At 43.8% G+C, this 24,819-nt stretch overlaps 2 protein-coding genes across 5 annotated transcripts in view; one reads left to right on the forward strand and one right to left on the reverse strand.

Moving 5' to 3' along the window:
* Positions 1-24,819, reverse strand: part of LOC138748734 (retinoic acid-induced protein 3-like) — a 74,387-nt gene that overhangs the window by 35,629 nt on the left and 13,939 nt on the right. The gene's annotated exons all lie outside the window — the stretch shown is intronic.
* LOC138748125 (oncomodulin-like) lies at positions 8,758-16,986 on the forward strand. 4 transcript variants are annotated; one of them, XM_069907831.1, is made up of 5 exons: positions 8,758-8,803; positions 10,158-10,225; positions 12,620-12,752; positions 14,405-14,514; positions 16,251-16,516. In XM_069907831.1, exons 2-5 carry the CDS (start codon positions 10,165-10,167, stop codon positions 16,376-16,378), a joined length of 432 nt encoding a protein of 143 aa, XP_069763932.1. In that variant the 5' UTR covers positions 8,758-8,803; positions 10,158-10,164; the 3' UTR covers positions 16,379-16,516. The 4 variants fall into 4 exon arrangements, with proteins under 4 accessions (XP_069763932.1, XP_069763934.1, XP_069763933.1 ...); XM_069907833.1 differs by lacking the exons at positions 8,758-8,803; positions 16,251-16,516 and adding exons at positions 9,702-9,784; positions 16,800-16,986; XM_069907832.1 differs by lacking the exon at positions 8,758-8,803 and adding an exon at positions 9,702-9,784 and having other exon boundaries at positions 10,158-10,219; positions 16,251-16,519.

A 24,819-nucleotide genomic window follows, 5' to 3' on the forward strand; every position in this document is an offset into this window, starting at 1 on the left:
CACTTTAGAATTTTGTGCGTTTTTTCTCCTAGCTCATAATATTTCTGTTTTGTCTTCATTATGTTCTTCTCCACCTTATATGTTTGTAGTGTTTCATATTTTATTTTTTTATCTGCCAATTCTCTTCTTTTAGTTGTATCTTCCTTTATTGCTAATTCTTTTTCTGTATTTGTTATTTCCCTTTCCAACTGTTCTGTTTCCCGATTGTAGTCCTTCTTCATGTTAGTTACATAACTTATTATTTGCCCTCTGACGAACGCTTTCATTGCGTCCCATAGTATAAACTTATCTTTCACTGATTCTGTATTTATTTCAAAGTACATTTTAATTTGTCGTTCAATTAATTCTCTAAAATCCTGTCTTTTAAGTAGCATGGAGTTTAATCTCCATCTATACATTCTTGGTGGGATGTCCTCTAGCTCTATTGCCAATAACAGGGGTGAGTGGTCTAGCTTTATATTCCGTTTTCCTAACTCTCCCTTGAATGTGGGCTGATAACAGGAATAGGTCTATCCTTGAGTATGTTTTGTGTCTACCCAAATAATATGAATATTCCTTTTCCTTTGAGTGTTGTTTCCTCCATATATCCAAAAGTTGCATTTCTTGCATCGATTTAATTATAAATTTGGTTACTTTGTTCTTTCTGTTAGTTTTCTTTTCCAGTTTTATCCATGTTTGAGTCCAAATTAAGGTTAAAATCCCCTCCTATTAATATGTTCCCTTGCATATCTGCTATCTTCAAAAAGATATCTTGCATAAATTTTTGATCTTCTTCATTAGGTGAATATACATTGAGTAAATTCCAAAATTCTGAATATATCTGACATTTTATCATTACATATCTCCCTGCTGGATCTATTATTTCCTCTTCTATTTTGATTGGTACATTTTTATTGATTAATATAGCTACTTCTCTGGCTTTTGAATTATATGACGCTGCTGTTACATGTCCTATCCAATCTCTCTTTAATTTTTTGTGTTCCACTTCAGTTAAGTGTGTTTCTTGTACGAATGCTATATCAATTTTTTCTTTTTTCAGTAAATTTAACAGTTTCTTCCTTTTGATTTGGTTATGTATTCCATTAATATTTAGTCATATAGTTCAACATAGTCATTTCATACTTTGTTTATCTTTCCTTTCCGTTTCCTCATCACCACCTTCCTTTCTTATCCATTTCTGCTTTCTTTTTTTGAACACATTATAAGACAACATTTCTAAAACATAAAATATTTCCACTATTCTCATATCTAAAATTCCTTTAACCCAAATAGTCCCTCCCCTTTCTGAGTTGCCCTTTGTCCCTTGTCGGGCAACCACATCTCCCCTCTCCATTTGGATTTGCGAATCCGCTCGCGAGCGTCAACTGATTTCGCAGTGACTGTTATTCTTCCCCACCCAACCCCCCCCAGAAAAGATTTTAATCTTCATATATAACAAAGGTCACTCTCTTAATCCCCTCCTTACTTCCTTTCTTCCCTTTCTTTCCCTTCTTAGTTCTTACTTATACTCTATTTTATATATATATATAAATATATGCGTGTGTGTGTGTGTGTGTGTGTGTGTGTGTATGTATATAGTTTTTTGTCATTTTTGTTCTTGGTACATCTCTTCATCTCTCTGTCTGTTTTGTAGTTGTTCTGCAAATTTTCGTGCTTTTTCCGGATCCAAGAATAGTTTGCTTTGCTGCCCCGGGATAACTATTTTAAGTACCAATAGAGCAGCACAATTAAGGTATTTATCAGATTTTTATCAGACAAGGGAAAAACCAGATTGGACTAAGATAGAGCTAGATAAAATAGGGCAGAAGGTACTGGAACATATATAAGTGGGATGAAAAGCTGGTACGATATAAAAGCTCACCAGTATTGCATCATTTAATCAATATATGGAAGAAGATTCACTGAGAAAGAAAAAAACAAATTACCAAATACCAAAATTATTATTGACACAAAATCAGCTAATCCCTTTTACAACAGATAACCTTTCCTTTAGAGAATGGGAGAGAAAAGGAATCAAAAGAATAGAAAATTGTTTTTTGGGAAATAATTTATTAACATTTGAACAAATAAAGTACAAATATGGAATAACTCATGGTACAATGTTTACATATCATCAACTGAAAGCTTATTTAAAGGATAAATTGGGAAACAGACTGAGATTATTAGAAGGAAGCAACTTTGAATATGTGATTACAGACACAATGATAATTAAAAGATTTGTAACGAACATGTACATCAAGCTGCAAGATAAGGAAAATGATGAAATAAATTATAAACCCAAACAAAAGTGGGAAAAGGATTTAAACATAAAGATAAAAAATGAAACATGTGAAAAGTTATGTTCTGGAACTATGAAGAATATAATAAACACAAGGTTACGCATGATACAGTATAATTGGTTACACAGGTTATATATCATGCCCCAAAAGTTAAAATAAATGGGACCCAACAGTATCAGATAGATGTTTTCGCTGTAAGAAGGAAACGGGAACAACAGTACATGCAATTTGGGCATGTGAGAAAGTGGAAAAGTTTTGGGAAGATCTCAATCAGGTCTTAAATAAAATCTCAAAAAACAGTTTTTTTTAGCAGTAGCAAAAAAATGTATAATATCAACTTGGAAAATGGAAGAGAGCCTGAGAATACAGCAATGGTACATGGAAATGAATAAATGTATTCCTTTGGAAAAAAATAACATATAATTAAAAAAATAAAATCACATTATTTGAACAAATTTGGGAACCCTACATGGAACATAACAGAGAGGGCTTGCCTCGGACCTCCACCCCCTAAAATGATAAGAAGACAAAATGACTTGATCCAGTGTGTAAAAGTAGATGACACATTTTTCTTGTTTATTTTTCATTGTGTGAAGTCATTGTTTAATGGTTTTATTGTATTGTATATGTTTATTGGTTTTGGAGGGGGGAGGGAAGGGAGGGGGGAAAAACGGGGAGAAAATGCCACTGTGTATATTTAAGAGGGAAACGTTTGTATGTATTTTGATTGATGTGGTTCACAGTGTGAAAAAAAAGATCAGGAAACTGGAAGCTGTTGAAGTGATGGAAATTTATCCTTTAAATAAGCTTTCAGTTGATTATATGCAAACATTGTACCATGAGTTATTCCATATTTGTACTCTATTTGTTCAAATGTTAATAAATTATTTCCCAAAAAACAATTTTCTATTCTTTTGATTCCTTTTCTCTCCCATTCTCTAAAGGAAAGGTTGTCTATTGTAAAAGGGATTAGTTGATTTTGTGTCAATAATAATTTTGGTATTTGGTAATTTGTTTTTTTCTTTCAGTGAATCTTATAACCATATAACCATTTACGGAGCGGAAACAGGTCATGTTGGCCTTTCGAGTCCACACCGGTTCACTGATTTTGTGCGCCCTCTTCAGGCATTGGTTCCGGTAGAATCAGATAACAGCAAAACTATGAGCAAACAGATTTTTTGTACCAAAAATAGTAAAACTTGACGAAACTGGATTTATTAAGTAAAGACAAACAATTGACAATATCTCTAAGTTCATTAACTTAATCCATGCAGTACAAGGAAAGAAGACTCCAACAATGGCGGTTGCTTTTGACGCAGAGAAAGCCGTTGACTGGGTAGAATGGAATTATTTATTTAAAGTACTACAGCGGTTCAACCTACCAGAGAAATATATTAATTGGATCAAAGCATTATATAAGGGACCATTGGTGAAGGTGACAGTAAATCTTCTTCCATATATTGATTAAATGATGCAATACTGGTGAGCTTTATATCGTACCAGCTTTTCATCCCACTTATATATGTTCCGGTACCTTCTCCCCTATTTTATCTAGCTCTATCTTAGTCCAATCTGGTTTTTCCATCACTTCGACAGCTTCCTGGACCAGGGCGGACAAAACAGAGTCAAAGTAAATGGAGACCAATTTGGTGGGGCAGGAGCCCACGGACAGGATGGATCCGCCAGGTTTGTAGATTAATTGATCTATTTGGGGCAGCACAAGCTCACGAGCTGGAAGAGACTGGTACTGTGCTGTGGGTCTAAATTAAAAAGAATGGGATGAGCATCGAAACACAAAAGCTTGCAGGTGCAGAAACCTTGAACAGAGAAAGAATTGCTGGAGAACTCAGCAGGTCAGTGAGCATCTGTGGGGAGAAACTGGTTAATGGTTGGTGTCAGGATCATTCATCAAATCTTGATTGAGATCCTCCAGCAACACTTGGGTGTTTCTGCCCAGCAGAGTCTGTGCTGAAGGGCGTGCTTCCTGATGAATCTCCCGACGCTCTGCTCGTCTGGAACCCATGCCAAAGCAGCAGATAGAGCGGACGGACCCCTGCCCTGCTTGACCCAACAGTCCCCTCAGTTCCCACCTGGTCCTCTCTGAGGGGGAGAGCCAGCGCAGGACACAGCAGCCGCATTCCTGGCTGATGTTCCCCCCAGTGCCCAGCCTGCCTTCCATCTCCATGTCTTCAGTTATCCAAGATCCTTCAAAAGTTCCTATATTCTCTCGTAGTAATACAAAAACTGTAACGATCTTTTTGCCGCCAATAAAATCAGTTACCATGAGCATTATGCAGTGCCTGCAATAAGAGGAGAAAGAAACAAAAGGGAGGTCCCCCCCCCCCCCGCCCCCCAGAGACACTGAATGTCCGTGGATTGGCCTCCAGAGCTCTTGCAGCCGTACAGGCTCCTGTTCGATCCCGGCAGCCGCTGAGCCCCTCCACCAACATTGTCACTGCCCCGTAGGATCATCTCCCAGGCTTATCCTCCTCAGTGGATGGTGTCCTCCTCTTTAATGTGCCCTGTGCTGGTCCACTACTCCCTGGTGGATTCTCCAAACCCTCATAGTTCGCTGCCCAGCACAAGTGCTCGGCACAGACCTCCATGGTTTTACGATGTTTAAAAAGAACCACCGTTGGCTCTACTTACAGGCTGTTTAATGTCTGTATGGAGCCATCGGAACCATATCCAGGCAATAGGAGCCAGCAGAGCAGTGTTGCGTTCCCGCTCTCCCACGGCAGTGGCAGCGCTGCCCTTTTTATTGTACATAGTTCCAACTGCTTCCTCTGCCCACATCCCTGGGGCACTCACTCCACCAAGGGACACCTGAGGTGACCTCCACCTGGGTGACACATAACAGGAACCCACCAGGTGTGATGACATGAATTACACACCTGTGTGGTTACATAAATGTTCAGCTTTAGCCTTCGACCTCTCTGTCAACAAGCAAGACAGCTGCAGGGAGCATTTCACCCCATTCTTTAACACGCTGACCTTCACTACATGCTGAGCTGCATCTCTCACCGGCCAACTAGTCACACTGGCCAACTAGTCACCCCGGCACCTCAGGAGGCCATCCGGCCCCTCAGGGGGCCATCTGGCACATCAGGGGGCCACTCCAGCACCTCAGGGGGCCACTCCAGCACCTCAGGGGGCCACCTTGCACCTCAAGGGGCCATCCGGCACATCAGGGGGCCACTCCAGCACCTCAGGGGGCCACTCCAGCACCTCAGGAGGCTACCCGGCACCTCAGGGGGCCATCCGGCACATCAGGGGGCCACTCCAGCACCTCAGGGGGCCACTCCAGCACCTCAGGAGGCTGCCCGGCACCTCAGGAGGCCACCCGGCACATCAGGGGGGAGTTCCAGCACCTCAGGGGGCAGTTCCAGCACCTCAGGGGGAAGTTCCAGCACCTGATGGTGGTAGTTCCAGCACCTGATGGGGGAAGTTCCAGCACCTTAGGGTGCAGCCCCAGCACCTGATAAAGACAGCCCTTGCAGACCGTGTTGAGGGAACTAGAGCTGCAACTCGATGACTTCAGCTTGTACGGGAGAATGAGGAGTTCATAGATAGGGGCTACAGGGAGGGAGTCACACAGAAGCTGCAGGAGGCCAAAAGCTGGGGGAGGGTCAAGAAGAGCAGAGCCTCTGTGGCCGATTCCCTCAATAATAAGTTCACTGCTTTGGATACTGTTGTGGGAGACGATCGACCAACCAAGTCAAAGACAGTGACTCTGGGATTGAACCTGACCCTGTAACACAGAAGGGAAGGAGGGAGACAGGGAGAGTGGTAGTGATAGGGAATTCACTAGTCAGAGGGGCAGACAGGAGATTCTATGGACACAATAGAGACGCCAGGAGGATTTGTTGCTTCCCAACCGTCAAGGTCAGGAATGTCTTGGATCGGCATCCATGGCTACCCGAAAAGGGAGGTTGAAAAGCCAGAAGTCATGATACATGTTGGTAGGTAGGAAACAGGATGAGGTCCTGAAGAAGGAATACAGAGAGGCAGGTTGAAAGACAGGGCCTCAAGAGCAGACATCTCAGGATCACTGAGGGTAAAAATAGGATGAGGTGGCACCTGAATGATTGGTGCAGGGGTTCGGGTTCAGTGTCACCTGCCGCTGTCATTAGACTTCTTGCACCAAGGCTAATGCTGATGTCAGTCAGGATACATTCTTCCCATCGGTGTAAGCTGGAAATTGACTATAATTTTGGCCATTTGTACCCAACCTCACACACTGACTATGGGGACAGAGACAATAAAGTGAGAATAACCTGTTTCTTTACCGACACCTTCAAAATCATAATGTGTTCTGAGATTGCTGCCTCATGGCGGATTGGATCTGACAACGGCCCAATATCCATCATGTCAAATGCATCGCAAATCCCGAGAGTTTCCAATTTCAGATTTATTGTCAGAGTGCACACACGACATCCCATGACACCTGCCGGCTAGGCAGAATTACCACTTATTGGTGGTGCAAAAAAAACTGGACACAATGTGCACAAGTAAACAAAAATAAAGAAATGTAAACAAACAGACTGCAAAAAAGAGAGGGAAAAAAGAATCAATAAAGTATAGGAGTCCTTAAACAAGACCCTGATTGAGTTTGGTGTTGAGGAGTCTGATGGTGGAAGGGAAGCAGCTGTTCCTGAACCTGGCACTGACACCTCTTTCCTGATGACAGCAGCAAGAACAGAGCGTGTGCTGGTTGGTGTGAGTCCAAGTGGTTAGGTAAAGTGGCGCAATTCGTGTAGTGGTTATCACGCTATAACAGTGGCAGTGACCTGTGTTTGAATCTGGCACTGTCTGTAAGGAGTTTGTACATTCTCCCCATGACCTGTGTAGGTTGCCTCCCTCCCTCCCTCCAAAAATTTACAGGGTTTGTGGGTTAATTGGTGTATTTGGGCTGGAAGGGCCTGTTGCTGTGAGCTGTATGCATAAATTTGTTTTTTTTTAAAGTACCAAAATGTCAACAAGGCGTGGAAAGATGTTCATTTCAAACATATTCCAGAATTTCCCAGCGCATTGAAGCTCTGTAGGATGCAGGGGAAAGCAAGAGACGAGTCTTGAACAGATTGCAGCATCTGTGGAGGGCCGCAAGGATCCCTGCTCTTTGAATAAATGATCTGGATGAAGAGGTGGAAGGATGGGTCAGTAAGTTTGCGGATGTCATGAAGGTTTGAGGAGTTGTGGATGCAGCTGAAGTTTGTCGAAGGTTTCAAGAGGGTATGGACAGGATGCAGAGTTGGGCGGAGAAGTGGCAGATGGAGTTCAATCTGGATGAGTGTGAGGTGATGCAGTTTGGACGGACAAACCAGAAGGCTGGGAACAAGGTTAACGGTCAGTTACTAGAGTGTGGATGAACAGAGGGACCTTGGAGTTCAAATCCATCCATATCTCAAAGTCATCGTACAGGTTGATAGGTCAATTAAGAAGGCCTATGGGATGCTGGGATTCATTAATAGAGGGATTGAGTTCAGGAGTAGAGAGGTCATGTTCCAACTCTACAAATCTTTGGCAAGACCACACTTAGAATATTGTGTTCAGATCTGGTCACCTCATTATAGGAAGGATGTGGAAGGTATGGAGAGGGGACAGAGAAGATTTACCAGGATGCTGTCTGGATTGGAAAAAAAGTCTTATGAGCCAAGGTTAGCAGAGCTGGGACTTTTCTCTTTGGAACGTAGAAGGATGAGAGGAGACTTGATAGAGGTTGACAAGATTATGAGAGGCACAGATAGGGTGGAGAGTCAGCACCTGTTTCCCAGGGCAGGAGTAGCAAACACCAGAGGACATGTGTACAAATTGAAGGGAGGGAAGTTTAGGGGAGACATCAGGGTAAGTTTTTCACACAGAGAGTTATGGGTGTCTGGAATGCCTTGCCAGGGGTGGTGGTGGAGACTGGAACATTGGGGGCATTTAAGAGACACATGGATGGCAGAAAAATAGAGGGTTATGAGGTAGGGACGTTTTAATACTTTTATATATGGGTCAGCACCACATCGAGGGCCAAAGGGCCTATACTGTGATGTATTGTTCTATGTGACAGTGTTGAGGACAGAGTGACAGCATCTGTGGATGTGAGAAGAGTGGCTCCCCTTCTGAGGAAACATCAGCTGGTTTCTCTATTCACAGATGCTTCTCAACCAGCTGAGATTTCCAGCATTTTTGATTTTGGCCACTGGGTCTCGTTTGCTTGTGGAGGAATAATGCTTCTCATCCATGGCTTCCTGTCTAGTCATAACCCACAAGGCTCACTGTGGCAGTCGGGATCACCCTGCCATTCATCTTCCCTCAAACCTCAGTCCTGTTTAGCTTTGTCTGCAATGTAAACAGAGCAAACTCTGAGCTCAACAGACCCAGTCTGAAATCACCCAATGTTTACAAGGTTCTAGTTTCCTTCGCTTATTAATTGCCATTAAAAACAACAGCAATTCCCTTCTGTATATAAAGTGAGCTCAGACGTTACATTAGCATTTAGCCCTCAGCCCCTACCTCAGGTACAGAGGAGTGAAAGAGTAAGTATGATTTAATCTGCTTTTATTTTACTATCTAAAACATACCATTGCAGGTTTGGTCATAGTGTGCAAAAGTTAAAATTGGGATTATTAAGAATTTAGGTCTGTGTGAGCAGTATCTTATCTTATGGGAGTGAAAAGTACAAAAGCGCTGGAGCAACTCAGGTCACGCAGAGTCCGTGGGAAGTAAAAGGCAGTCGATGTTTCAGGCCTGAGCTCTTCATCAGATTTTATGCTCGAAGGGTTGGCATCACTTCCCAATTTGTCACAGAAAAATAAAGTTCTCCAGAGGTGCAGCTTTACGGTCAGAGAGTTGGTTAGTGCGGTGCCTTTTGCAGCTCCAATGACTTGGATTTGAATCTAACACTGTGAGGAGTTTGATCTGGGACCTGCGAGGATTTTCTCTGGGTGCTCTGGTTCCTACCCACCCTACAAAAATGCCTGGGCTTGGTAGGTTAATTGGGTGGCACAGGTTCATGGGGCAGAAAAGGCCTTCTACCATGCTGTGTTGTTCAAATAAAAATGAAATATAGTGATATTTCCTGTCACCTACAGTAGTGAGAGGTTTAAATCTATTGTGAGCTCTGAAGGAGAGGACCAGATCAGGAGGGTTACCCCAGTTGCAGAGCCAATACTTTGACTGCTTCTCTTCTGCACAGTTCCTGCCTGACCTGCTGAGTGTTTCCAGCATTTTGTGTTTTTGTTTCAGGTTTCCAGGATCTGATATTCAATGAACCTGGAGATGAATGATGCAAGGAGATCTTTATAGAACATTGAAATCTACTGCATAGTACTGGCCCTTTGGCCCACAGTGTCACACTGACCCAATAATGCATTCTAACAACTGCCTAGAATTTCCCCACTGCATAACCTTCTATGTTCTCAGTTCCACCTACCAGTCTAATAGTCTCTTAAAACATCCTATTGTCCCTGCCTCCACCACCGTTGCTGGCAGCACATTCCATGCACCTACCATTCTCTGTATGAAAAACTTACCTCTATATCCCCCCTTAAAACTATGACCCTTGTGTTAGCCATTTTAGTCATGGGTAAAAGCCTCTGGCCGTCCACATGATCTCTCATAATCTTGTACTCCTCTGTTAGGTCATGCCTCACCCTTCGTCACTCCAAGGACAAAAGACCAAGTTCACTCAACCTATCCTCATCAACCATGCTCTCCAATCCAGGCGACATCATTGTGAATCTCCTCTGCCCCTTCTCTACAGCATTCACATCCTTCCTCCATCCAATTGTCAGGATCTTAGGGAAATTTATTCAATGAATGATTTAAAGAAAACTATACGTTGCAGAGTTTACTTCAGTTGCACTGAGTCCTATCACTTCCTTTTAACAGATTTACAATGAAAATCACTGATTTCCTTGTTGCTGGAGATGTTGCCGCTGCAATTGCTGAATGTAATGGTAATCTCACTCTGAACAATTCTTCCTGCTCTGTTGTGCCTGATTTTGGTTTAATGATATCCTGGAGCAATCCAACCTTTGCATGACTTGTGTGTGTGTGGGGGTGGTGGGGGGGGGGGGGTGTTACATATACTAATTAGCTTATCCCTTCAATAAGTTACTTTGGATCTGAACCATTTCTAATACGGTGAATTGACCCTGGAGCATACTATAAGACCATGAGACAGAGGACCAGAAATAGGCCATCCAGCCCATCAAATCTGCCCCACCATTTAATCGTGAGCTGATCCATTTCCCCACTGCCCAGCCTTCTCCCCATAACCCTTGATGCCCTGGCTAATCAAGAACCTGTTAATCTCTGCCTTAAATACACCCATTGACCCGGCCTCCACAACCGCCTGTGGCAACAAGTTCCACAGATTTACCACTCTCTGGCTGAAGAAACTCCTCCCTGTATGTAACTGAGTTGTTTGGTAGACTCATAATCGGAGTTTAAATACCAATAAGATCTCTGCCATTAAACTCTCCTTCCTCCTTCCTGGCTCCATCTCCTCTGCAGTCCTTGACTTACAGGAACACCACACCCTGAACCTTTTATTGTTGCACTACCTGCTATACTTAAGTATGAAATGACTTACCTGGATACCACGTCAAGCAAAGTTTTTCACTGCGCACATGACAGTAAACAATTTACAGCAAATCCTCGTTATCCAGAATTCAAGCAACCGGCCAAATTCACGGAAAATAAATAGGTAAAGAACATGGAAGTTTAAAATTGGCATGCCTCACCGTTAGTTTTCCAATCACGCATCACACAGTTTCAAGCAACCGTAAAATTTACGAATCCAGCATCTATCAGGGGTTTTACTGAATTATGAATTCAATAATTTTGCCCTTTTTTCTTCCCATATCTGTCCAGTGCTCTCCTGCCTCCGTCTCTCATCTCCATCCCTCCTGCTCTCCCCACTTTGCCTCCTTCTCTCTGTCATTCTTCAACCTGCCTCAGTCCCCCTATCACCTCCTGACGCTCTCCCTCTCCTCTTTCACACAGCCCGCCTTCCCTCACCTTTCTCACTCTTGAAGCAAGCTTTCAGCCTGATACATTAACTGTCCATTTTCCTCCATCGGTGCTCCCTGACCCACCTGCCAGCTGTTTGTGTTTTAGCTTTAGATTCCAACATCTGCAGTCTGGTATTTCCATTTCAATGTACACTATGTCAAGATCCAATTTATTATCATAATAATAAAACTGTGTTGTACTATATGAAACTTCTCTTTGCCTGCTGGAAGGTAGACATTTGCCACCGGCAGGAATTGCCTGAACGAGAGAAGGAAAAGAGAGTCCCCCCAGAGTCACTGAGTGTCCATAGATTTGCCTCCAGTTTTCCCTCACCTCTGCAGCCCCTGCAGCCATAGAGTCCCGTCCAAACCCGAGCTCCAGATCCAAACTTCTGATACGGTCAGGAACCCTTCAGCGCCCTTGGCACCTCCTCGCAGCCTGGTTCCGATACCTGGTACCCCTCCAGCCAGTCTCCAGCAGCCCACAGCTTCTACGGGTTCTTCACCTTGAGTTGCCGGCAGCCCATCAAGTGCAGTGGTACCTCAGCAGCAGAGCCTTCTCACTGGCTCACCACCATGGTCACCGGCCCTGCGGGTCACCTCCTCCACTTCTCCCTCTCAGATGATGCGTGATCTTCCTGTCCACTGGTGCCCTGCTCAGTTCTCCGCTTCCCTGGAGTCTGCAGCCCCTCGTAACTGCTGCCAATTAACAGACACCTGCCATCTTGGGCGCAGACCTGTGGTTGCAGGATTTCAACTCAAACCCCCGTCAGCTCCCCCAATGGGGCCATTCAAAGCCCGTGCAGAGCCAATTGCAGTCGACTGGGTGGCTGCATCCCACGGGAGTGTGGCATCTCCGCTCCATCACTCCCCGCAAGTCCACATCAGTGGCACCATCGCCTCCTTTCATTATAACAACATTAAATTGATGGTCCGTGTCATGAAGGATTCCTTGACATTACAACTCTGAAGGAGGCCACTCAGGCCATCAGCTCCCAGCATACAACCCCCTCTTCCCCATTTCTCCAACTCTCCCCCTCTCTTGCTCTTCAATTCTTTACGCCATTTATCTAAGCTAGTGGCCAAATTGCCAACCAAAGCAATTTTGTGATGTGAGAAGACACCAGAGCATCCAAAGGAAATCCACACCATTGCAGGGAGGATATTACAACTCCTTGGGAACAGTGCTGGAGTTTGGAATTTCAACCTGGATCCTCGGATTTGTAAGGCAGAATTAATAACCGCTGCGTTGTCATTTTGGAGCCTCTGAGCACCTCGATCTTGCAGTGAATATCCCCCCAAGGAGCTTCCATTCATTTTTCTTCCCTGTTCCAGACCCAGGCTCCTTCCATTTCAAGAGATTTTCCAAAACCTCTGGCCTCACCAAGAAATCTGCTGGAGAAATTGAAAAAATCTTCGATATTTTCGATGACGACAAAAATGGCTTCATTGAGAAGAAGGAGCTGAAGTAGGTAACTCCTGTTCAAGTACTGATGTGGATCACAAGAGGGGACCACACAAAAGTAGGCCCAAATGGCCTATTTCCACGCTGGATGATAGGGTAGGAGAGCAGCAGAGTATTGTTTAAGTAGTAGAAGTTCAGGGTGCCAATGAACACAGATAGTGCACAGGAGGTTCACCAGGATGTTGGAATCTATACTTTTAGGCTTCACCAGGATGTATTCAGTGAGATTGGGCAAACTTGCATGGTTTTCTCTGGAGATCAGAGGTTGAGGGGCGACCTGAGAGGAATTTACAAAATAAAGAGGCAGTCAGTCTTTTTGCCAGGTTGGGCAAAATTGGAAGGTGAGAGGGTCCAACTTTAAAGGAGAGACAAATTTCCACAGTGCAGTGGGTGCCTGGAACCCGCTAACAGAACAGGCGGGGACGGGTAGAGGGATACGGACAACATGTCGGAAGATGGGATGGTCAGCACAGGCACATGGGCCAAAAGGCTTGGTCCTCTGCCAGGGAAGTATGCAGTGAAAAGAGCAATACACAAAGACAGGAGAAACTCAGCGGGCCATGCAGTGTCCAGAGGAAGTAAAGGTAACCACTGTTTTGGGCCTGAGCTCTTAGTCAAGGTACGAATAAAAGGCAGGCAGGTGCCTGAATGAAAAGGTGTTTGTTGCAAGCACTGGAATCTCTCTCTGTGCTGTATCATGTGCGATAGAAGTAAACTCATTGCAAAGAGCCCTCATACAATGATACCAGGTGTCAGAGAGACCAGACTAGGAAGAGAGGCATGCTGTTCTCACTTCCTTAAAGAGGCAGTGCAGCAAAGATTTCTTGGATTGATACTGGAATCCCAGTCACAAGGGGATGTAGAGGCAGTTGGTTGCTGTGATTAGGGAGGTAAGTGAAGATCGGGTCACAGCTCTGACCTTATTAACTGACAGGGCAGCCCCTGTCTCTGTTGTGCCTGCAAAACCACAGCAATGTCACCAAATGGAGAGGTTGGGGGAGGAGAGTCATAAGAAATTGAGGGAGGAGATGAGGGAGAGGTTGGAGGAAGGGACAACGAAGAGCAGGAGGGACTCCAGAGGTCAGGCCCCATCCAGGGAGAGAAGTGGTATTTTCTCAAGGTCCAGAAAGAATCCCTGAAGCACCGCCTTGTTAACTCAAGGTTTCAACATCTGCAGTTCTTATTTTCCTCAAGGTTGAGTGAGGGACCGGGTTCCTCATGTTGTTGGAAAAATTAAGATTCATGAAAAAATACCATTGTACCCATCAACAGAATACCCATCAAATTCACTCAGATAGACCCAGACACACACACGTTCAAAACACATAGACATGTACAGTCAATGGCTCACAGACTGAAACACCACTTGAATGGTGATCCAACTCTCGCTGCGATCCAGTTCAATGAATTGCCCTGTTGATATGATGGAAGGTGTCAGAAACCATGGTATTTACCCATCTTGCTCCCTTTGGGTTTATGGTGACCACTCGACTCCAGATGTCCTGACAGTGATGAACTGAGGAACTGATGATGAGTGGTGAGCTGAAACAAGTTGCCTTCTATGTGAAGGCACAGTTTAACCAGGCCACAGTGAATGGGAGCTATCAACCATAGCCCTCTGTTGAGATTTGCTGATGGACTCTGGTTTTTTAAAGGCTGTTCCTTCGATACTTCCAACCAGATGCTCGGGAGCTGAATAACACAGAGATAGACAGCTTTATCTCAGCAGGAGACATGGATGGTGACGGCAGGATTGATTGCACAGGTAAGGTTTTACACTTTTATAAACATCTCATTGCCTTTATGTTCCTGATCACAGCCTTTCTCTGACAGAAACATTTCAGGAGAACCCTCACTGGGGGACGAGTCACACACACACACTGACCCTCACTGGGGAGGACAGGTCCCACACACACTGACCCTCACTGGGGAGGACAGGTCCCACACACACTGACTCTCACTGGGGGATGGGTCCCACACACACACTGATCCTCACTGAGAGGACAGGTCCCACACACACTGACTCTCACTGGGAGGACAGGTCCCACACACACTGACCCTCACTGGGGAGGACAGGTCCCACACATACTGACTCTCACTGGGAGGACAGGTCCCACACACTGACCCTCACTGGGGAGGACAGGTCCCACACACACTGACTCTCACTGGGGGATGGGTCCCACACACACACTGACCCTCACTGAGAGGACAGGTCCCACACACTGACCCTCACTGGGGGGGGGGGGGAACAGGTCCTACACACACTAACTCTCACTGGGGGACAGGTCCCACACACACTCTGACCCTCACTGAGAGGACAGGTCCCACACACTGACCCTCACTGGGGGGGGGGGGAAACAGGTCCTACACACACTCTGACCCTCACTGAGAGGACAGGTCCCACACACTGACTCTCACTGGGTGGACAGGTCCCATACTCACAGACTCTCACTGGGGGATGGGTCCCACACACACTCTGACCCTCACTGATGGGTCCCTCACACACCACCCCTCACTGGGGGATGGGTCCCACACACACTCCCACCCTCACTGACAGGTCCACCACACACCAGTCCTCACTGGGGGACAGGTCCCACACACACTCTGACCCTCACTGATGGGTCCCCCCACACACCAACCTTTACTGGGGGACGGATCCCACACACAGACCCTCACCGAGGGACGGGTCCCACACACACTAATCCTCAGCCTCCTTCTAAATCACACCCCAATGGAAATGTAGCTCTTTTGATCAGGGATGTGGGTCTCATTTGCCATATCATCTTGCATCATTTATCCTTATTTGGCCTCCTTAATTGAGGAGGCGGAGTTTTACATGTTGGTGGCGTCTGGTGTCACTGAAAGGTGAGGCCAGCGGATTTCTTTTCCTGAAGGTCTTCAATTAATCTGATGGATTTTTACAGTAATCCTGTGGTTTTATATTTTCCATTATTGAAACTAACCTTTCAAAATATTATCTTTAAAAATTGAATTTAAATTCCCTGTTTGCCATGTTGGGATTTGACCTCTCATCCATTGAATGAATGGTTGTAAACTCTGGCTGCCACACCACTGACTTTAAGTTCAAGTTTATTTTCATGTGGACTGACGTGAAGTGAAAGTTTGTTTTGAGAGCTGTCCAGCTAGCTATCCCATTCATAGTACAGCGTTACAGAGTCAGACCAGTTCAGTACATGGAAAGGCAACATTATTTTACTGGTGTTAAACTGGAAAGTCTGCAGCTGCTGTGGTGGTAGAGCCATGAACAAAAGTGCTGGGAAAAACTCAGCAGGTCACACAGCATCCATATGAAGCAAAGGGATATAACCAATGTTTGGGGCCTGTCAAGACACTTTTTGCCTATTGCATTATTTTATTGGTGTGAGGTTCATTCAGGAAGCAGATAATGATGTGAAAGAAATTGTCCTTGAAACCGGTGGTGCGCAATCTCGCACTTAACCCCTATGCCACTGTTCCAGCCAATATTTTCCTATTCTACAGTTTCTCCAGGTCGACATCTCGGAAATCCTGCCCTCAAGGAGAACTATTACGATGGTGGTTCAGCCCTGCCCTCTGGAGGGCAGTTGGGGATGGTCAACATGTGCTGGTCAAGATTGCACATGAGTTAGTTTATTGTCATGTACATTGTACAAGTTGCAGAGGCACGAACATTCTGACTTGCTGCAGCTGAACAGGTATTTTTCTTACAAAAAAACTACAGCAGAATACAGAATTTATTTAAAAAGAGAAATGTAAAAGAGATAATAAATATTCAGTTATCCTCGTGCAAATAAAGTAACTTTGAACTAGTGCAGGCTGCAGAGGTCTCTGATTAGGGTAATGAGGGGAGGATGTGCGTTCAGTGCACAAAACAAACTTTCTCTCTGCACCTCAGTACATTTGACAATAACCTTGAACTGGAACATTGTGGGGTGGGAGAATTTGGAGATGAACCAGCTGTGGTCTCCTCCCTGTCAGTATCCGTCGAGGAGTTACAGCAGGACAGCAGGGAACAAACACCAAATTAAATTGGCTGTTCTGACATTGCAGAATTCAAGAGTATGATAACGACATAAGGAGAAATATAATGAAGATTGCCTCCTCACTGATGCACACACCTCACCGCCTGGGAACATCCTTGGGAAATATCAAGTCGATGAAGATGATTCCTGCTTCTTTGCGTTTTATTAAATGGATTGTCACTGCATTGGCAATAAAATCACTTTACAAATTAATGAATGGCTTTGTTCTGCCCCGGCATTAAAGGTGGGACCTGTTAGACAGTCAGCAGTGATGACAATTTATATCCAAGAAGTTCCTTTCAGAATAAGTTGATTGGAACCAGGAGGATTTTTTTTTGCTCCAAAACCTGTTGTTTATTTTGGCTGTTGAACATCTGTGCTCTGATTGGACCTCTCACTCGTAAAGGTTAATGCCCTCGCACACTGTGATTCATTGTAACACTGCACCCCGTTCTCCGTGATTCACTGTAACACTGCACCCCGCTCTCTGTGATTGACTGTAACACTGCTCCAACACTCTGTGATTCACTGCAACACTGCACCCCGCTCTCTGTGATTCACTGTAACACTGCTCCAACACTCTGTGATTCACTGCAACACTGCACCCCGCTCTCTGTGATTGACTGTAACACCGCCCCAACACTCTGTGATTCACTGTAACACTGCACCCCGCTCTCTGTGATTCACTGTAACACTGCTCCAACACTCTGTGATTCACTGCAACACTGCACCCCGCTCTCGTGATTCACTGTAACACCGCACCCAGCACTCCGTGATTCACTGTAACATCACACCCCGCTCTCTGTGATTCACTGTAACACCACACCCCGCTCTCTGTGATGTACTATAGTTATCCAGAGGAATTGGGTTTGCGTTTCCTGGAGCAGAGAAGGCTGAGGGGAGATGTACTATAGTTACACAAAATAATGATCCAAATTGATAAGCTCGATCTTTTTTTCCTCCTGGTGGGACAATGCGCAAAACACTGGAGAGCTCAGGGGGTCAGGTGACATCCATGGAAGGCAATGGACTTTTAACATTTCATGTTGAAAACCTTCATCGGGATTATGGTGGGTTGTCTAATATAAGGGGGCCTAAGTTCAGAGATTCAGAGGCGATATGAGATGTTTTCATACAGAAATTTGGAATGCAGTGGCTAAGAGGATGATAGAAATGGGTAGTCTTTACAACATTCAAGAAACACTTAAGTGACCATTGGAAACAGGGTATAAAAGGGTGTGGACCAAATGTGAGTAAATGAGACTAGTGTAGAGTACAATGGCTGGCACGGAGACAATGGAGCAGATGATCCTAGAGGATGGTGACCAGCGAGGGGATCAACATCTGTAGGACTCACACAGGCTGTGAATGGTCTGTTGGCAACTTGTGGTCACAGGACCCACACAGGTTGAGGAAGTCTGGCTTATGGGAACCATGTACTGGAACTGGGATTCGAGCAAGTGCTGAGGGCAAGAAGGGCTCCTGAGGGGCATGGGGCACTGAAGGCTTCCGGATCTTGTCGGAGGTTTGGATCTGGAGCTTGGGTTACCGATGATTTGAGCTGGATCTGTGTGGCTTCAGAGGCTGCGGGAGCTCTGGATCAAATCGCTGGACACTCCGTAATGCGACCAATGTGGGATGGGGATAATTTTCATCTTGGTAATTACCTGCCAAGGTAGATAGTATCAGACCCCATGAACTTCGCATTGACTCCAGTGTAAAAGGTTTACCTGCCTTTCCAGGACACCAACGCTGTAGGTCCTCTCTCTTTGCCTCAGGATGCTGGGTTCAGTGTGAACAAGCCAAGCTGGCTTTAAACACGGATCGTTCACTTGCCAATTAAATAGGATCGCTGTGTAAAAGGCGTAAGAGACTCTGAAGGGACTCTCCTTTGCTTCTCTTTCTCCTGTTGTTAGAAGTGCCAAGCAATGCTCACGGAATTCTTTTTTTAGACTGCAATATCAGGAAAATCATGGAAAAAATTAACATAATTACTACCCTTGTATTCGTTGTCACTGGGTACCTTCTTAGACTGCAAGTACCTGAGTGCAACAGTCCCGGTGGTTGGATGTGTACTAGAGTGGGCGGCTGTCAGTGGATTTTCCGGTTCGATGTGCACTGCAGGCTTCCTCCAAAAAGTTGTAGGGGTCCTGCAGGATAAATCGCGGTGCAGGAAATGACTCAAAGTTCCTGCATATTACTTTTTAGACTGCCCGTGTAGCAGCAAGGTTCCTTGATTGTGCCGTTACATGCCTGCAGTCTAAAAACCATAATTGTTTGTCTTATGACAGGCAAATGTTGAAATATATCATGTCTTGTTACATTTTTGAGTTTCATGATATGACAATAAAAAGAACTTTTAAGGACATTTCTGAGCTGCAGGATTCTCATGTGGATGAATACAAACTCTCAAATTACTCAATCATTTCAAATGGCTCACTATATCCACCAAACAGATTGAAGTTCTGTGCAGATGCTTGGACCAAGTGTAGCAGTCCCAGGAAGGATGGGTCGATCCCATATGGAAAAGGTATCGAGTTCCAAGGGCCACTGCTCCAAACTAAAAGTGGTGACACAAACACAGGGTGGTGAAAAAAGACATTTGACATTACCTACCCTGGGCCTACACCTTCTCATTAATCAGGAAGGCACAGCGGCACCTGCACTTTCTAAGGAGGTTGAGGAGGACAAGGCTACCAGCCCCATCTTGACAACCTTTTACGGAGCACGCCTATCTGGCTGCATCATTGTGTGAAACATGAAAGTCTGCAGAAGCTGTGATTGTAATAAACACACACAGAGATGCTGGAGAGACTCGGCCGGTCTCACAGTGTCCACAAGAGGTAAAGATATATTGCCAATGTTTCAGGCCTGACCCCTTCATTCTTCAAGGTCTCAGGCCCGAAACATCGGTAATATATCTTTATCTCCTATGGACACTGTGAGACCAGCTGAGTTTTTACTGCATCATACAGAGGCTGCAAAGCATCAAACTAGAGATCTATATTGAAACACTGGAGACCCCAGTGATCTTCTCAAAACATCTGAGATCATTAGGGTCTCCTTTTACTCTATTAATGACATTCACTTGGGGAATTGCTTAAATAGGCTTCAAAGAATTTTTTTTTTTTTTTTTTAATTTTTTTATTTTTCACACCATAAATCACATTAGCCATGATATACACAATTTCTTTTTCACACATATACAGTGACTTTTTCTCCCCCCCCTTTCCTCCCAAACCACCCCCCCACCCCCCCTCTCATCCATTTTAGGTATACAATCTAGGTTGCATTAATCCAGTCAGACAATGTTGTCATTCAACAAAATTACACCAGAAATTCTACTGAGTCCATTCTTTTCTTTCCTTCTCCTTCCATCAACTTAGGTAATGTTTGTCCCCGGTAGGTTTTCGCTATTGTATTTAATGTAAGGCTCCTATACTTGTTCGAATATTTCAATATTATTTCTTAACCAATATGTTATTTTTTCTAATGGAATACATTTATTCATTTAAATTTGGTAGTTTATTCCTTTTGATTTGGTTATGTATTCCATTAATATTTAAAGACATAGTTCAGCGTAGCCCTTTTATATTTTGTTTATCTTCTCTTTCCGTTTTTCCATCATTACCTTTCCTCCTTTTCCATTTCTGTTTTCTTATTTTCAACTCTTTATAAGACAACATTCCTCAACATCCAACATTTTCCTTATTCTCCTATTTCTATCTTATTTATCCCCAATCTCCCATTCACCTCCTGAGTTGTCCTTTATCCCTTGTCGGACAACCACATCTCCCCTCTCCATTTGGATTTGCGAATCCACTCGCAAGCGTCAACTGATTTTGCAGTGACCGCTATTTCCCCCCACCCCGCCTCCCCCAGAAAAGATTTCACTTTTCATATGTCACAAAGGTCACTCTTTTAATTCCCTCCTTATTCTCTCTATTCCATTACCTTCCCTTATTAATTCTTGTCTATACTATCTATATTTTCCTCTAAGTACAGATACATTCACGTATGCTCCTTGTCTCTATTCACTCTTATACCTCTTTACCCGCATACATATCAATCGTGATCATTTTTACTCTCATTACCCGTCTTCATCCCTCAGTCTATTTTTGTCTTTACCCACATACATATCAATTGTGATCATTTTAACTCTCATTACCCGTCTTCCTCCCTCAGTCTATTTTTGTAATTGTTCTGCAAATTTTCGTGCTTCTTCTGGATCCGAGAATAGTCTGTTTTGTTGTCCTGGAATAAATATTTTCAATACCGCTGGATGCTTTAGTTTAAATTTATACCCTTTCTTCCATAAAATCGCCTTTGCTGTATTGAACTCTTTTCTCTTCTTTAGGAGTTCAAAACTTATATCTGGATAAATGAAGATTTTTTGCCCTTTATACTCCAGTGGTTTGTTGCCCTCTCTTACTTTTTCCATTGTCTTCTCCAGTACCTTTTCTCTTGTAGTATATCTTAGGAATTTTACTACAATAGATCTTGGTTTTTGTTGTGGTTGTGGTTTAGAGGCCAATACTCTATGTGCCCTTTCTATTTCCAATTCTTGCTGTAGTTCTGGACATCCTAGGGTCTTAGGGATCCACTCTTTTATAAACTCCCTCATATTCTTGCCTTCTTCATCTTCCTTAAGGCCCACTATCTTTATGTTATTTCTTCTGTTATGGTTTTCCATTGTATCTATTTTTTGAGCTAGTAGTTCTTGTGTCTCTTTAGTTTTTTTATTAGATTTCTCCAATTTCTTTTTTAAGTCTTCTACCTCCATTTCTGCTGCTACTGCCCGCTCTTCCATCTTGTCCATTTTCTTTCCCATTTCTGTTAAGGTCATCTCCATTTTATTTATTTTCTCTTCTGTGTTGTTTATTCTTTTTCTTAAATCCTTAAATTCCTGTGTTTGCCATTCTTTAAATGATTCCATGTATCCTCTAATAAGAGCAAGTATATCCTTTACCTTGCCTTTCTTTTCTTCTTCTATTTCACCATACTCTTCCTCTTCTTCTTCCTCTGGGTTGGCCATCTGTTGTTTCTTTGTTGCCCTTTCCTCCTCTTCTTTCTTGTTTCTGTTGTCTTCTGTGGTCTCTTCTTGCTGCAGGTGTTCTGCGGCTGTCGTTGCCGGCTGTGGAGATCGACTCCCCAGCTGGTCCCCCCTCCCGTCGGTGTGTTTTTTTTCATGCGCGGTTGCGCACTTTTACTCGGCTCAGCGAGCCATTTTTGTAGTCCATTCTTTACCGACCTGAGGGAGCGGGTTTCTCTCTCCACAGCGGGCCTCTTCGGACAGGTAAGGCCTTCACCTTTTTCCTCCTTTGTCTTCTCTTCCTCTCTTCTTACCGTTGCTTTCGACTTTTCTTTTTTTGTCGCCATCTTCTTTCCACCTTTATACTCACTTTTCTGTAACTTTTATTTCTGTGCCTTTGTGTTTTCTCTTGTTTTTCCCGACTTTTCTGGAGAGGGCTGGAGTTCACCGTCCGGCCACTACTCCATCGCGTGACTCCTCCCGGCTTCAAAGAATTATTGAGGACATTTTCCATCTAGCAGACTGTATTTTTGACCCACTACCATCTGGAAGGAGGTCTAAGAGCATCAAAATCAGAACTGTCGCTCTTCTTCCCACAGCTGTGAGATTGATGAACAGTATCTTACAACAAAGTAAATTATCCCAAAACATTTATATTTATTTTATATTGTATCTTTATGTATATACATGATTATTGTGTGCCTTGTATGTGTGTGAACCATGGTCCAGAGATACTGTTTCGTCTGTTTGGACATGTAGTCAGGTAAGTGTTTCGAGCCCAAAGGACCCCAAAACCCAGCAGCAATAGACATTCACCAAGAGAAGTAATTATTTAAACAAAAGTTGTTTTTATCTTTAAACATGAAAACAGAATTAAACTTTAACTTATCTCTATACTTACCTAACCCAAATTAACCCCCCCACCCCTTAATTCTAAGCACAAGAGTATGTAATGGATGTGTGTGTAAATTTAAGAAAAGTTCTTTGGCTCACAGTTTAATCTCACTTCTCCTTCTTCCAAGTTCTCAGGATGCAGGCAATTCTTGTACTGTGCACAGAATTTAACATGTCTAAAGTTCACCAGGCTTTGGTGCTCGAAAGGTAAATGTTTACCGCTCAGGAAGGTTCTTGTAGGGTTTGCAGAGAGAGATTTGTTGTTCCAGGATTTCCACAACTGAGGTACCACCATTAGTCACCTCAAGGTCTCGATGATGAAACTTGGCCCATCAGATGGTAACCTCTTTCTTTCAGGCTAGCACAGAGTTCCTTTCTGTTCCACTTATTCCAAGAGAAACATCAGACAGATAGCACTTCCAGCCATCCGCCGCTCTGGAGCTTTTCATCAGTTTCAACCAGCTCTTCCTGGCTTGCACCGTTCAGCTGCTTTCAGTGTCACACACACTAGCTGAGAGGGCTTGTCTTCTCTCCCTCTCTCTCTCCAACTGAGACTGCCAGAAAGCCCATGTGACTCTCTCACTTGCAAAAAACTCCCACCTTCTTCAGCAAACCACAGGAGTTCTCCCCCTTGGTCAATCTGTTGTCTTAGATAAACAAAACCCAGGAGTGACCTTTCTGTGAGCACTTTGCAGAAAGGTCAGAAGCCTTGTAGTTATCCAACCATCCAGCCTGTCTCCAATTCTAAACAATGGTTTATTTATTGTTATTTCAATTAGCACCTACTTGTGAAATGAGCATAAACGTCTCCAAAAATCCTGCAATGTTACTGAATATGAATTCTTCAGTATTTCAAATAAGATCTGTTTTAAAATGTGTGTATGTATTGTAAGGTAAAACATCATGAGATGGGAATGTGTAAGGAGTTACAGGGAGTGTTTGGGAGATGGACAGGGCTGTAACAAGATGTGAATGCATCCTTGTACTTACAAGATAAGAGAGACATTGATGGATTGAGAGGCAGGAAGCTAGCAGGGAAAGGATAGCAACAGTTTTAGTCATTGGACAAGTAATGATATGATGATGTTCTAAGCACGTATCCAAGGGTATAAAAAATCACCATTTTGCTGATAACGGCAGAATGCATTCTCCGACTAACATGGTTGGTCGCAAGTGTTACAATCCGGTAATAAAGAACAAAGAACCCTGATTTCGACTCAGCCTGGTGTTTGTCTCACTCATTCATGAACAAAGCAGACCTAACAGTATGTAACCTACTCTAAATCTTACCAAAATCTCCCAATATTTATCCATTACATAAGGAACATGAGAACAGGAGCAGAGATGCTAAATTACAGATTGTTGGTGAGAACACTTACAAATATTGTGTGCAGTTCCAGTCACCAAGCATCAGGAAGGGTATCATTAATCTAGAAAGGGTCCAGTAAAGAATGACTGAGATGGTAGCAGAACTGCATGGATCAAGACCTTAGCAGACTAAATAGGCTGGGACTTTTTCCCTGGAGCCTAGGTTGCTGAGGGATCACCTTGCAGAGCCACACAAAATCATGTCGACTATAGGTGAATGGTGACCGACATTTATTCAGGGTAGGGGAGTTTAAAACTATAGATTTAAAGAGAAAGGGGAAAGATTTAAAAGGGGCATGTGGGAAACTTTTCCCTCAGAGGGTGTTAGGTGAGCTGCCAGGCAAAGCTGTAGATATGGGCACAGAGACAACATTTAAAAGCAATTAGATGGGTGTAATGGAGGATTTTTAGACCAGCTTATGCAAGAATGTATGCATGTGAATCAGTAGACATCATCTAATTTCCACCTACTTTGAGAATAATGTATACATGTGAATCAGAAGACATAATATAAATTCCACCATGGGGCCCAGAGATCCAGTTGTCTTTTGTTGGTCGCAGACTGTCGGGAGACCTTGGAAGATAAGTAAACCATTTATTCAAAGTGATAAGCTATGAGTAAACAATTTTTGGGTAATATAAGCCATGGTCCTGCTGCTGAAGTTTCAGACTCTCTGAGGGGTGGAAACGTCTCTCAGCAAGAAGAAGAACTTCTAGAGTCCTGATAGACAGGACGGGGAAGGTGGAGAAGCTG

Source organism: Narcine bancroftii, chromosome 13 (genome assembly GCF_036971445.1).
Source record: "Narcine bancroftii isolate sNarBan1 chromosome 13, sNarBan1.hap1, whole genome shotgun sequence".
In the NCBI taxonomy this organism is placed as follows: Eukaryota; Metazoa; Chordata; class Chondrichthyes; order Torpediniformes; family Narcinidae; genus Narcine; species Narcine bancroftii.

Coding starts and splice junctions, on each gene's coding strand:
- LOC138748125 (XM_069907831.1), top strand. CDS start 10,165: ATGAAAATCACTGATTTCCTTGTTGCTGGAGATGTTGCCGCTGCAATT. Junction 10,226..12,619: donor TGCAATTGCTGAATGTAATG/GTAATCTCACTC, acceptor TCCCTGTTCCAG/ACCCAGGCTCCTTCCATTTC. Junction 12,753..14,404: donor ATTGAGAAGAAGGAGCTGAA/GTAGGTAACTCC, acceptor GGTTTTTTAAAG/GCTGTTCCTTCGATACTTCC.